This window comes from Panthera leo, chromosome B4 (genome assembly GCF_018350215.1).
Source record: "Panthera leo isolate Ple1 chromosome B4, P.leo_Ple1_pat1.1, whole genome shotgun sequence".
NCBI classification, from domain to species: Eukaryota; Metazoa; Chordata; class Mammalia; order Carnivora; family Felidae; genus Panthera; species Panthera leo.
The window spans coordinates 62,358,472-62,373,657 of NC_056685.1; the positions used below are offsets into that span (position 1 = coordinate 62,358,472).

Here is a 15,186-nt window from a genome sequence, read left to right on the forward strand (position 1 = left end):
AGCACAGGAAAACATCCATAAAACAGGACTTCTATTTTCATAAAAGCTTAATCCTACTGTTTATTGTCTTGGAGTCAGAGCTCTGAAGATCATGTCCTTAGTAACTGATCACCACATTGAAAAACTAGCATTATCCCCATTTTAAGAGGTTATTTACTAACTAGCATAAGAATTTGACTTTTAAGACTTTCTAGTGTGTAAGCAGATCAAGAACAGAGCACAAATATGAGCTAGATGCTAAACCTCTGTGTATGAACTATGAAAGAAGAAAATGTACAAAGTGTAGTGGCCTCCAAGAATTGCTAGAAGCTTCAGTTAATGTTTGCAAAGAACTTTCAAGATGAAAGCCACCATCAAAGAGCTAAGTCTTACTATTTCCACAGCTGGAATGCTTTGCTAATTTTTTTTTCCGGATGCATTAAAGGGATTTTGGAACAAATTCCATGAAAGAAAAGGATTAATAGCCTTCCAAAGAAGTTTCCATTCATTCATTTTGTTATCAAAGACACTCTCGAGAGGGCCAAGGCTCGCCTGTGTGTGGGGTCCATTGTCATCATGGAGGTTCATATTTAATACACCTGACCAAGATGACAGCCTACGAATACTCAATACTACCTTTAATCAGTTGGGAGAAAACCCTTACTGACACACCAAGCCAGTGCTCTACTACATTTTCTCCTGTACATCAATAACAATATGGCAGGCATGTCAAACTATGAGCTAAGGCCAGATTCTAATAAAACAAACCTCATCATGACCCCAAACAGTTCATACTCATATTGTGTGTCGTCCTTTTATAGCCTTTAAAAAAAAGTTCTGCATTCCAAAATATAATTGAACAGAGTTGCTAACTCTTTATAGTTTTATTCATTTAGATGATATATACTGAGCAAAAACAAGAAAATTTAGGTGATAAATATTGGATGTGGCAAGCTCTTGATGCTAGAAATGTGGCAGTGAACAAAAGAGAAAAAAAAATCTCTGTCCTCATGGGGCTTACGTTCGAGTTGGAAAGAGACGTTACATAAAATAACAAAGTTATACAGCATTTTAGAAATTGGAAGTATAGTGAAGAAAAAAGTTAAAAGAGAGAAGAGTGGAGGGTATATGATTGCATTTTAAATAGAGTACATATGGTAGGCCTTACCAAGAAGGTGAAATTTGAGCTCAAGTTTATGTAACTAATTGGCATGCTAGAGTTTCTTGAGGATAGTTATTCATACCATACTTGCTTTATCAACTTGATTTACAAAATGATTAGGAAGTGGATTACTTTAGGTAAGGTGTTTGGGGGGAAAAGAGTTTCTTGCAGAGATAAGTGGATAACTACCAGCAAAAAAAAAATGAAGCTCAATTCCCATCCCACTACATATAAAAAAATTAACTCAAAAGGGATCAAGGACCCAAATATAAGAGCTAAAACTATAAAATTCTTATATTAAATAGAGTCATAAATCTTTATGACTTCAGCTTTGGCAACGGATTCTTAGGTTTGACAACAAAAGCAATCAGTAACAAGGAGAAGGAAGAGAAGGAAGAGAAGGACGGGAAGGAGGAGGAGGAGGAGGAGGAGAAGAAGAAGGAGAAGAAGAAGGGGGAGGGAGAGGAAGAGGGGGGGAGAGAGAGAGAGAGAGAGAGAGAGAGAGAGAGAGGGAGAGGGAGAAGGAAAAAAAAGAAAAGAAATTGGACATTATTAAAAACTTGTGTGCATTAAAGGACACTACTGAGACTGTGAAAAGACAATCTAGAGAATGGGAGAAAATATGTGCAGATCATTTAGCTGTTGGGGATTTAATATCCTAAATATATAAAAAACTCTTACAACTCAACAACAAAAAGACAACCCAACTGAAAAACAAGCAAAGGACTTGCATAGATATATCTCCAAAGATACACAGATGGCCAATAAGCACATGAAAAGATGTTCATCATTGGCCATTAAAGAAATTCAAATCAAAACCATAAAGATATATCTCTTCTTACCCACTAGGATGCCTTTAAACAAAGTAATGGAAAATAACAAGCATGGATATGTAGGAACCATTTGTTCCATTAATCCAGGTAGGAAATTAAATGGTGCAGCCACTATGAAAAATAGTTCCTCAAAAAGTTAAGTACATAATTACCATATGACCTAGCAATTTCATTCTTAGGTACATATCTAAGAGAAATGAAGACATAATGTCCACACAGAAACCTGTACACAAATGTTGTAATACAGCAATGCTCATAATAGCCAAAAGGTGAAAACAACCTGAATGTCCATCAACAGATGAATGGATAAACAATTTGTGGTGTATATATAGCCAATGGAATATTATTCAGCAATTAAAAGGAACTAAGTATTGGTATATGCCACAACTTGGATGAACTTCAAAATACTATGCAAAGTGAAGGTCACATATTGTATAATTCTTTTTACACGATATATCCAGAATGGGCCAATCCATTGTGACAGAAAGCAGATCAGAGTTCACCATGGGATAAGAAGGGGAGAGTTAGGAGTGATTGGTGCTTTTAGTGAAGTAATGAAAACGTTTTGAAATTAGAGAGAGCAGGAGGCACCTGGGTAGCTCAGTTGGTTGGGAGTCTGACTCTTGGTTTTGGCTCAGGTCATGAGCCGAGGTGGAGGTTTCTTGAGTTCAAGCCCTGGGTTGGGCTCTGCACTGGCAGCGTGGGGCCTGTTTGGGATTCTCTCTCTCTCCCTCTCTCTCTGCCCCTCCCCCACTCGCACTGTCTGTCTCTCTCAAAATAAATAAATAAACTTATTTAAAAAAAAGAAATTAGGGAGAACTGATAGTTACACAACATGATGAATACATTAAGTACCACTAAATTATACACTTAAAAATGGTTAACTGTGTGTTGTGTGAATTTCTCCTTAATATAAAAAAAGTTTTAATATTCAAACATATTTTTCATCAAATTTTCAGGATCATGTGTTTGTGTTTTATATTCAATAGTCCTGTATTCATTCCTGCTTTTGATGTTTGTAACATTTTAATCTTTTTAAAAAACATAGCTTTATTGACATATAGTCCACATACAACAGAATTCACCCATTTTGCATGTATATTTATTTTGGGGAGTTTTGGTGAACATAGGTCGTTTAGCAACTACCATCACAATCAAATTTTTAAAAAGCAATCAGTATCCTAAAAAGTCCCCTTAAGTCTTTTTACAGCCACATCCCCCTCTGCACATCTTTTCAGTTCCCATTCTCACATATTTTGTCATAATTCTGCCTTCTCTAGGCATTTCTAGGCAATTCTAGAAAAGGTAGAATTACAATGACAGACATTTTGTATGAACGGAATCTTACAGTAGTAGTTTTATAGGTCTGACTTTTCTTTTTTTACTATTTTATTTTTAAGTAAACTCTGCACCTGATGTGGGGCTCAAACTCACAACCCCAAGATCTAGAGTCACATGCTCCACAGACTGAGCCAGCCAGGCACTCCTGTCTGGCTTCTTTTATTTACTAAGATATGTTTGAGGTTCACATATGTTTTTTTATGTATAAGTAAATTATTTGTTCCTTTACATTTCTGAATAACTTACTATATTAAGTTTACCCATTTACATTTTGAGATCCACTGGATTGTTTCCATTTTTCAGCTATTATGAATACTTACTTACAAGACTCATATGGACCTCTTTCTATCTTTCTTTGAGGAGAATTGCTTAGCTTCATATTTAACTCTTTAAGAAACTGCCAACATTTTCCTCATCAGAATGAGGGTTCCAGTTGACCCACATTCTGGCCAACACTTAGTCTCATAAATCTTTTTTTTTTTTTTTTTTAATATATGAAATTTATTGTCAAATTGGTTTCCATACAACACCCAGTGCTCATCCCAAAAGGTGCCCTCCTCAATACCCATCACCCACCCTCCCCTCCCTCCCATAGTCTCATAAATCTTTTTAATTGCAGTCATTCTAGTGGATATGCAGTGGTATCTTTTTGTGGCTTTAATTAGCATTTCCCTAATGACCAATAATGCTAAGCATCTTTCTGTATGTTTATTAACCTTTGCATACCTTTTTCTGTGAAGATTCTGAATCTTTTGCCTATTTTTAATGAGTTATTTGTCTTATTTCTAAATTTTAAGAGCTCTTTAAATATCCCAGATCCAAGTCCTTCGTAGATATGTTTTGCAAACACTTTCTCCCAATGTGACTTGTCTTTTGAGTGACTTAACATTATCTTTTGATGAGCAAAATTTTTAATTCTAATGATGTTCAATTTGTCATCTTTTTCTTTCATAGTCTGTACTTTACGTGTCCTAAGAAATCTTTGCTTAACCCCAGTCTGCAAAGATTTTTCTCCTATTTCCTTTTAGAATTTTTGGTATTATTTAACTCTTTTGTTTAAGACCACGAGCCATTTAGAATTCATTTATAGGTATACAGTATGAGGGAAGGGTTAATGTCACATTTTTTTCCTTATTGATATTCCATTATTTCAGTACTTATTATTTAAAAGACTACCCTTTCCCCATTGAATTATCTTGGTCACTTTGTCAAAAATCAAGAGCATGTAAATGTGAGCTTATCTTTGGATTCTCAATTCTATTCTGTTTTCTACTTACTATTCCCAGCACCCCCCACCCCAAGTTTGAGTCACACTCTCCTGCTCCTTTACATGTCCAGACTCTGATAAAAAAAAAAAAAAAAAAAAAAAAAAAAACAGCGAGGCATTGTGTGTCATACATTGTAGTGACTCTATATTCCATTCTGTTCGACTGAAATCTGCTGGTTTTACTGTTTTAATATATAATGAATTTGCCTAGACTCAAAATGAAAAATCTACTTCCTCTGCAGAGAGCTGAAATTTTTGCTCAGTTTTTTATTTTTTCTTTTGCCCGAATCTCTGGGGGAATCTCTCTTGTGCCTACACAGCTTTTTGATCAGCCAGTGATTTCAACAGAGGTTATACAGTGACAATTCAGGCCAATGAAGCTTCCCTCTCTGCTGACCAACCCGTGTATGGGTTAAAAAATTCATTCAAATTTGCAGCAAATAAATAAGTCTCCCCAGGCTTTCAATTTTGCTTGTGCTCCCTGGGGAGGCCCACGTTGTTTAGCAGCCAGCCACGAATGCATGCAGAGTATATTACCTCAGCCCTTCTATAGCTCTCTTGTTTCCAAAAGTCCCCCTTAAGTTTTCTGCTGCTGTGCTATGCTCCCAAACCAAATCAGCCACCTCTAACCAGTAAATTTCTGGTTTCTTTCACACCAGCTGGTGGGGGTGTGTGTGGAACGGAGTAGGGTGGGGATGGGAAGACCCTTGGGCAAGAAGCATCTCATCCAATGCAGTAGCAGTTTTTCATAAGTAAACATTTTCAAGTTCTTTGCTGTCTTTGGTCATTTTTGAAACGGTTGCATTTGGTAATTTTTTTTCCAGCTTTATATCATTTTTTTTGAAGTGAGAATCACCCAACCAACTAAGGCAGTCGCTGTCTTTGGTCATTTTTGAAACGGTTGCATTTGGTAATTTTTTTTCCAGCTTTATATCATTTTTTTTGAAGTGAGAATCACCCAACCAACTCAGGCAGTCAGGCAGTCATTAGTGGGAGTAGCATCTTAACCATATTTTAAGCACTTATGAATATATTATCATTATCTCATTTATCATTACATGAAATCAAACAAGTTACTTCAAAAATTAGTCAACTATAGCAGGAAAAAAGTTTCTTGTTTGCAAGTATTAAATTTCAGATCCAATTTCTACAGGCTTGGTAGAACAGTAAAAGATATCATATAATTAAGGTGGCCATGATCTGTTAAGTCTACTAAGGTCTTTAAGACATATATTACTTACCTAGAAAAATTTAAATTTTTCAGGTTTTTAGACAAAAGAGTAGATTGAGTTTAGACCCAGACCCCTGTGGGGGGAGGCACTATTAAGTAAGTTTAGAGTATCTGTCTTCAAATGCTGAGAGTTCATCTGGATCTTAAGAAAATTACCTTGAAGGCTGCTAAACAATGAAGGCTCAGTAAGGTCATCACAACTGCCAGAAGGATGGTGGCCAAGTTCCGTGTGTCCCATATGGTCTCTACCAGGGGAATACTGCCCACCTGCCAGTCATAGCACAGGGTAACAGGTGCAAGCAGAAGCCACACGTTGAAGGCCAAGAGGTAGGAGTAGGTAAGGAACCTACAAAGAGAAGAAGAATCATTGAAACACGACTCAGGGTCCATGAGATGTCACTAACATTCATTTACCAAAGTTTAATTAAACAGCATTTGTATACTGTCAACAGGGTCTTACAGGAAAAGACAAAGTAAGGTGGAAGGCCGTTCATTTAGTCATTAAGTAGATCATTTTTAAACCGATTTACTAGTGCCAGGCACTGTGGTAGGTGCTGGTCTTTAAAAAGTGAACAAGTAAAGACAGTTTCCATGACATATATTTAAAAATTATCATATATATATAAATACATTACAACCTGAGATAAACGCCAAAAAGGAGAAGTCTGATGAAAGTTTACGACAGAAATGCTGTCCTGCTGCGTATGATTCCCTGGGTAAGAGACATTTAAACTGTCCTTTTTTAAAGTGCTCAGAAAACTGCAGTAGGTAGTAAAATATGTCATCATCTTTATAACAGATTGATCCATACTGAATTATTTCTTTTAAAAAATCAGAATATCTATGGTAGGGAGATGAAGTCTCTTATTCATAAGTGAAGGTGCTAGGCTTCAAGAAAAGGGAAGTACAGCCATCATCCCTGCGAAGGAGAACGGCCAGTTAGACCCAGGGAAGGAAGGAAGATAACAAACGCAGGTGGTGCTCCGGTCTCCTGGCTGTGTCTAGGCACTAAGAGAAGGTGAAAAGCATTCCAACTGACCCCATTCCTTTTCAGGGTAGAGGAAATGGAATTGATTTAAATGTGAATTTATTGGGGCGCCTGGGTGGCTCAGTCGGTTAAGCGGCCGACTTCAGCTCAGGTCATGATCTCGCGGTCCGTGAGTTCAAGCCCCGCGTCAGGCTCTGTGCTGACAGCTCAGAGCCTGGAGCCTGTTTCGGATTCTGTGTCTCCTTCTCTCTCTGACCCTCCCCCATTCGTGCTCTGTCTCTCTCTGTCTCAAAAATGAATAAACGTTAAAAAAAAAATAAAAATAAAAATAAATGTGAATTTATTAAAAAAAAACAAAACCTGAATTTATTTACATGTGTTCAGTCAACACAAACTCATTAAGTGGTGGTCTAGACCCTTGAGAACTGCAGAACTTTCAGCACACCACAAACTTCACGCAAACCTGTGCACCAGGAGACACCAAACTCCAGCGTGGCGTCTAGCGACGTGAGGCTCATCCCAGGAGGACCCCTGCCCCCCATTAGAACCGTGGCCTGAGAAAGCTCAATGCCATCGGGAGAATTTACTATTGGCTCTAGCTGATACCTGACGAAAGGCCTCTGACCTCTCTGTCTCAGATCATTTTCTCCAAAGGGTTCACAATTGTGAATACGTATCTCCTACACTCACAAGTCTTTCTCAAGGACCTGAGAGCCATTCCTTTAAAATGCAATCATCAGGAAGGAGAGGGCCTGCCTCCTTGTGTCTGCAAGAGGATAACTGCCAGCCAGCAGACACAGCCAGCCTAAATGCACTTAGATGACCATTCCTTTGTAATTTTCCACTTCTTGGCCTCTTCTGAGTCCCAGCTTGCCCTGCTCTCTCACTTTCCCTCTAAAATGCCCAATCACCTCTGCACAACTGAGAATGGCACTCAGCTCTCTCCTCTGCTGTCAGCAGTTACTGAATAAAATCTATTTTCACTGCTTTAACCGCTGTGTTTCTGCTTGACACCCTATATTAAATAGGGTTAAATAGAATAATTAGATATATTCCTCGTCTTCACAAAATATATAATCCAGTAGTGAAAACAAGATATACAAAATTAAAGAAGCAGAATGAGATGAGCACTGAAACAGTATAAAATGTGAAGGTAAGTCTTCTGTCAGTTGTTGAACTCTTGGAGAGATTCTTAGATTAGCAAAGAGATTAGCTCAAATAACTTCTAAGTTAGCTTCCAAAGTAGAGGATTACTTCATCTTGAATTCCTCTCAGCAAGTAGCTACTGGTTGGGAACAGCCTTCTCAGACCCTGCCAACTCATCCTCTTCCCTTTCCTCCTTTCCCTCCAAAGTTGGCAGTAAAAAAGTCATCAATGATAGCCAGGTGAGGCTCAGGGATGAGGCTTTACTCATTGCCCCAACACTCAAACCCCAACAGAGAACTGGGTTGAAAGAGTGGGGATATTCCAATGGTGTTTTCCAACCCCTTCCTCTCTGTTGGTATTTTTAATAAAATGTTAACGTACAAATCGCGCAGTATACACTGAAAGCTTGATGAAGTCCAAGCTTTGTTATTTGACAAAAATAAAAACAAAAATACTGCCTTATCCCTTTTAGGCTTGGGGCTGAGAAACTGTCTCCTGAGAGAATACTAACTCCACAGGAGGATGATTGGGTCACTTTGGGCTTTGTTTTTTCACAGAGCTTCTAAGCTGATGCAATCTACTTCTTACTTTAGGAAAGATTCTCTGTGACTTGGTTTTAAAAGAGAAGGCAGAACCATCAAACTTAGGAAAATCACAACATTTTGTCATTCAGTTACTCTCCAGGTCTTAAAAATTACTTTTAAAAATGGTATCTCTCTTGCTTGATATAATAATTAGCAGCAATGATTATAAATGGCTGCTAAAATTATTAGGTGATGAGCTGATAGGATACTTCATAATGGATGGATCAGGATAAATGAGGTGCCTAAAGCTGACTAACCAATTTTAACATCATAGAGAGGGAGATTAACATCCAGATGTCCTCCTGATGAATACATATGTCACTACCTATGAAGTACTCTTGTCTAAAAAGAAAGAAAGAAAGAAAGAAAGAAAGAAAGAAAGAAAGAAAGAAAGAAAAGAAAATTAAACTTGAGCAAGCCCTTTATTACCAGTTTACATCAAATACAAAGAACACCAGAACATGTTACGTAATGCCACAGGGCTGCAATGTGACAAATCCAGAAAGTTGGCATTCTACAAAACAAATGATGTCAGGTTCTTCAACAAATATATTGTAGTAGGGGCAGGGGTGGGGGGAAGGAGGGAAGAAAGAAGAGGGCATCTGTAAGTTAAATGAGACATAAGAGGGATTCTGGGTGGCTTAGTCAGTTAAGCATCTGACTTCGGCTCAGTTCACGCATCTCATGGTTAATGAGTTCGAGCCCCACATTGGGCTCTGTGCTGACAGTTCAGAGCCTGGAGCCTGCTTTGGATTCTCTCTCTCTCTCTCTCTCTCTCTCTCTCTCTGCCCCTCCTCTGCTCATGTTTTGTCTCTCTCTCTTTCAAAAATAAACATTAAAAAAAAAAAGTTAAACGAGATATAAGAGATGTATCAAACAAAGTGCAGACATTGTTTAGATGCTATCTCAAACAAACCATTACTAAAAATACCCACTTATGAGCAGGAAAACTTGAAGCATTGATTGGAAATATGATACTAGAGAATCACTGTTAATTTTTAAAGTGTGATAATGGTATATAATTTAAGGATCCTTACCTTTCAGAAACCCATACTAAAATATATCCATATGAAATGAGATGATGCCTGGGATTTGCTTCAAAACGAAGGACTGGGGGCAAGGGCACAGAAGAGGGTGGGGGTAGGAATAAAGCAAGACTGGCCATGAGTTATGATTGTTGAAACTGGTTAATGGGTGTGTAGAGGTTCTTTATGCCCTCTGCTCTATTTTTGTACATATTTGATATTATCCATAATAACAACTAGTTTTTAACTTGTGGAAAAAGGCAACAGAATTGCAACAAGAATACTTTCTTATGTCTAACGGCAGCTTGAAGGAATAACTGTAAATGCTAATGTGGAAATTTGTATTTAAATTGTGAAGTTCACATTTTGGTCTTACCCTGCAAGTTGTCTCCAGTTTCTTATATTTTCTAGACTTGCAATGCCATATTAACAGAAAAGAAATAATAAATAATATTTTTTCAGTTATAATCTCAGTATTGTAACTTGGATTTTTTAAAAAAATATTTTTACACAGGCTACAACCCAAATACATTTAAAAAGTAAAGTAAACCACAAACCTAAAAGCAACTTACCCTCCTATAACACTAGGAAGGTCAACACTGTTAACTTACCCCTTTTAATACATATGTATTGTCTCCAGAAACTCAAGAGACATCACCTAGTGCATATGAATTCAGATCAATGTTGCTAGTAAACTCTTTGAAAACTATTTGAAATACTGAAACAGCGTCAGAAAATTTTTTGCAAATTTAAGTGTAAAGAAGCCATTTGGAATCATGCCAAAAGCTAATTACATTTTAGGGGGCTAGTTGAACTAGCTGTAATCAGCAACTCAAGTCTTTTAACTCACTGACTATGAATTACATTTTAAACTAATCATCTTGTTTATTTCTGCTAAAATTTTAAAAATGAAATAATCTGTTGAATCTCTCTGCCCTGCTGGGTTCTTTTTTTAAAGCAGGAGCAAAACCAAAATGAATTATTCACCAATCTTCTACCACGAATGCTGCTAACAGGAGGAAAGCCGCTAGAATATCTTGCCAACAAAATGGATGGAATACACAGGGATTCAGCTTGAACAATTTAGTCATGTAGTTGCATCGGCAAGCCAGGAAACATATGTGAAAGGGAAGAAAAGGCTTTGGGGGAGCTGGCATGTATCAAATGGCACCAAAGGAAACTGGGTGGCCCTGAAAATGTAAATCTTCATTTTCACCAAGAAAAAAATGAGAGTGTTGCAAGGGCAAAAACATACCTGGAATCTGTTCTTTGCCTTCGAAAAAACCTTTTTGGCTAAGAAATAACACGAGCCTAACATAATTCCTTATCCTAGGAAGATGTGTATGATAGGTACAGATGAAAAAATCATGCATTGCAAGCACAAATATACAGCCCTTGCTTGTTTTATATAAAATGTTACTGCTCCAAGGATCTTTCTTTCTCATTCACCAAAAAAGCCCTTCCATTGTTTCATAAGTACAGGACATTGTGCCTACTGTATACACAGAGTCCTCCTGGGAAGGACACTGGCTAACACTGTCGATATACCAGCGTCAGTATAAACCACCTCTACCACCACAGTGATACCCCTCATTGCCCAGACTGTGCCTCTAGCCCTAGGTTTTGGTGATCCGTCTTACCTGTCCCTACACTGTCCCCTATTTTCAACTCTTGAATTACCCCTGGTGCTTCAAAAGGGTCTCCACGGTCTTGCTGTGCCCCAGCAGTAACAACAGGCCTTTTTCAGGCATAACCGGCTTATTATTATCATTAGGATCTTCTCCTACCTATTACCTTCTCCAGAACTAGCCAAAGAAAGCCACTTCCTGTACCACCCTTCTCCATAGACAGGACATCTTCACTGGAATTTCATAAATGTTGACTAATTACTCCGTGCACTTTTCTAGGTGCCAAAGGGTAATAAGATCTAGTCCCCTGCCCTCCAAAGGAGGACATTCAGCATTGGTAGTAAGAATGCAAACACGTGTTACATGGCTGAGTAATTGTGAAATATAAAGGTACAATTTCAATGGAGTTCTAAGAAATGAGAGATTAATGAAAAACAAAGGATTAATGACATCCTAAGGGGGTCTGGGTGGCTCAGTAGGTTAAGCATCCGACTTCAGCTTAGGTCATGATCTTGCAGTTCATGGGTTCGAGCCCTGCGTCAGGCTCTGTGCTGACAGCTCAGAGCCTGGAACCTGCTTTGGATTCTGTGTCTCCCTCGCTCTTTGCCCCTCACCCACTAATGCTCTGTCTCTGTCTCTCTCTCAAAAATAAATAAACATTAAAAAATTTTTTTAAATGGCATCCTAGAATCTATGGAGAATTTAAATAAGTGGAAAGATGGGAGACAGAGAGTCCAGGCAGGGCCACCAAATGGCTTCAAGTTGTAAATGAACATGACACTTTCTGCAGAGAGTTAAGAATATGGATCACATTGGGACTCCTAGGTGGCTCAGTCAGGTAAGTGTCAGACTTCAGCTCATATCATGATCTCATGGTTCATGGCCTCAAGCCCCACATCAGGCTCTGTGCTGACAACTCAGAGCCCAGAGCCTGCTTGAGATTCTGTGTCTCCCTCTCTCTCTGCCCCTCCCTCACTTGTGCACGATCTCTCTTTCTCTTTCTCTCTCTCTCTCTCTCTCTCTCAAAATAAACAGACATTCAAAAAACTTTTTTTTAAAGAATATGGGTCACACTAAAGTAGAATTAAAAATGTGTAATATAAAAAATTATAAAATGATTCCAGCTAAAATGTCTAAAATGAAAAATATCACATCAGTGTTGGGGGAGGATGTGCAGAAACTGGAACTTTGAAAAACTACTGTAAATTGATGAAGCCACTTTGGAGAACTGCAGGGAGTTTTGTGAAAGCCTAATAATAAATGCACGGATGATCAACCAAGTCTACTCCAGAGTTCATACCCAATAGCACTGCAGACAGATGTTGACCAAAAGACATTTATTACATTGCTCGCAACTCTTCTTAACAGCCCCAAACCAGAGATAACCAGATATCCATCTACAATAAAATGGACATATACATACACTGTCGTATATCCATTCAAAGGAAATCTATTCAGCGACAAGAATGAGTGCAACAACAGGGATCAAGGCCATAACACAGACCAAAATACAGAACAAAAACAGAAGACACTGAAGAAAAGGAAATCAAGGAAATCATCTACAGACAAGGGCAGGGTGACTGGAAGGAGGACCTGGCCCCTGTGACACAGGGCTGGGGCAGAAAGCCACAAGGCAACCCCAGCAACATGGACTATGTAGATGGTGGTTTGTCCCCTCATCCCCTTGCTCCTCCGTAACAGCAGAGTAGAAGGTGCCAGGACCTTCCAGGCATTCTGGGACCAAGGCCCAGCAGCAGTACCACTCAGTACTTGTTGCTTCAGCACCTGGGAAGAGAAACAGCAAGCCTATTTCCGAATGGTGAATCAGAAAAGAGGTCCAAATGACTCATACCTTCTTGTGTTTTATTTTTAAAGTTCTCCTGTATTAAAAGAACCAATGGTCTAATCAAAGCACCTCAATTTACGGTAGGGTTATTTTTTAAATTCGCATAAGAATCTAAAGACAGGAAAGTAAGAGTATAACCAGGCTTCTCACAAACCCAAACCAGGTGCATACGGGAAAGCAGGGCAGCACCCTACCCTCCCTTTGGGCCACAGGCCTTCCTCACGGCTGCCCTGCTTCCCTCTGTCACATGAGGGCTTCTTGCACCCGTTCGGAACTGAGGCTGGAGTATGGTCAAAAGGGCAGCCCCTTCTCCTTTTCTCCTGTCCTCACACACTTATCACTACAGTCTTCACGGCTCTCTCTCTGGTGTCCAGGTCCTGAGAGCAGTGCCTGTCAACTCCCCTCACCTTCTGGGACCAACTCTTACAAGTCGCTGAACTCCAGCCCCCGCTGACCCTTCCGGTCCCAGTGAGGATGTCACGTCCTCTGACAAACCTGCCCTGTCACAGCCCACTGCTAGGCCAGGTGGGTCCCTCTCTGTGCTCCCACAAACTGCCATCCCACATACTCCCCATACTGCCCGGTAACTGCCTGTTCACGTGCCTGTCTTCTCAGCAAAGCAGAAGCTCCTGGGGGACCGGGCTGTGTCTTGTGGGTAGCTATTTCTCCTGCACCTAGCTCTTCAAATGGATGGATTCTGTGGGTTTTAAAACATTAACCTGATATTAAAATAATACCTAAAAATCTGAAAATATTCCCGTTTTATACTTTTGGTTTTGGCCTGAGGCAACCACACAGTTTTCTATGGTCCTACAAAGATACCTGCTGGGTTTCTAGTTGTCCAGGTAAGTAGCTAAAGGGTCCAAACTGGAGATTCTGCTTTTGTGTCTCCCTACCCCCTCAGTGCATAGCTCATGGCATACCATCAAATAGTGAGGAATGTATGACTAAACACACCTCCTCTCCTTTGCCACAGAAGCATCATTAAAAAGAGATGCCAGCCTTACATTTTCTTATTTTACATTCAACTGCAACGAATATAGTTTAAGTGAGAACTCATGTTACCATGGATAAACGATACAGTGAATCTGAAATGTCATTAAGTCTCTCTGACCTTTTTAATGTGCCATTAATACAGTTTTCTTATTAGCAGAGACAGCTTCATCAGGATAGAAAAAATGAATTTCAACATGTAAAACTGTCAGCAACAACTTCTAACCCGTACACCCATTTAAAAGAAGTAAATAACACCTTCTGCAAAATAAATACTTGGTTCATTTCTTACCTAAGGTCTGTTTCTTTCTGTAAAGCATTTAACAAACACCTTTATTTCAAACCAACATGCTTTCTCTCATCGAGCACAGGTTTGCCTTCCACTGAGCAAACATGTACTAACTGCTTACTATGCAGCAGGCATAGATTTCCAGATTTCCATACAAGAATTCTGTTGGTATACTAATGAACCACATCCAATAGCATTAAAACTCCCTTAAACATGTACAGCATTTTCTAGTTCTCAAAGTATTTGCATATAAGGATTAGCTGATCCCAACACAATCTCTATGAAGTGGGTATTACCCTCGTTTTTTGCAGTTGGGAAACAGCCTAAAGGAGGCTGTGACTTGTTCAGTGTCCTGCAGCAACCCCACAGCAGAGCCTATACACAAGACACTGTTTGGGGACTTCACATGGAACCCCCCCACCCCCCCCCACCCCCCTGCATCATACAGTCTTCCATTAGCACATCTTTATTAACAGGGAGAACAGAAGGGAGATATAATGGATCAAATATTGGCGTTTCATGGAGAAGAGCCTGCCTGAGACCCTGACTTACTTCTTGAACAGTGAAGCCCAGAGGAACTTCAGTTTTTATATAACACAAACAAACAAACAAACAACCAAAACTCTAACTTTTGGTTAAAGCGGGGCTGACAAAAACTTAAAACCAGTGTGTGATCCCAGCTACAGCACAGTAAACAGATGACTGCACTGATATAAATGTTTGTCAGAGCACCACACAGCAAGAAATAGAATCCTTACATAAAAAGCTGAGGCTTGACATTTTACTCATTATGAAAAGCAATTTTTGTCTTTATGTTCTAATGTTAGGAAAAAAGAAGAGAACTGTTTCTTCAATTTTTATCAGCTTCTCAGGG

General features: G+C 39.1%; 1 protein-coding gene across 1 annotated transcript in view; it reads right to left on the reverse strand.

The window, feature by feature from the left end:
• The window catches only part of TMTC1 (transmembrane O-mannosyltransferase targeting cadherins 1), a 273,311-nt gene that overhangs the window by 122,187 nt on the left and 135,938 nt on the right, over window positions 1-15,186 (reverse strand). The window contains exon 8 of the mRNA XM_042946180.1: window positions 5,970-6,159. Within this exon, the coding sequence (XP_042802114.1) occupies window positions 5,970-6,159 (190 nt within the window). The remainder of the gene's footprint in view (window positions 1-5,969; window positions 6,160-15,186) is intronic.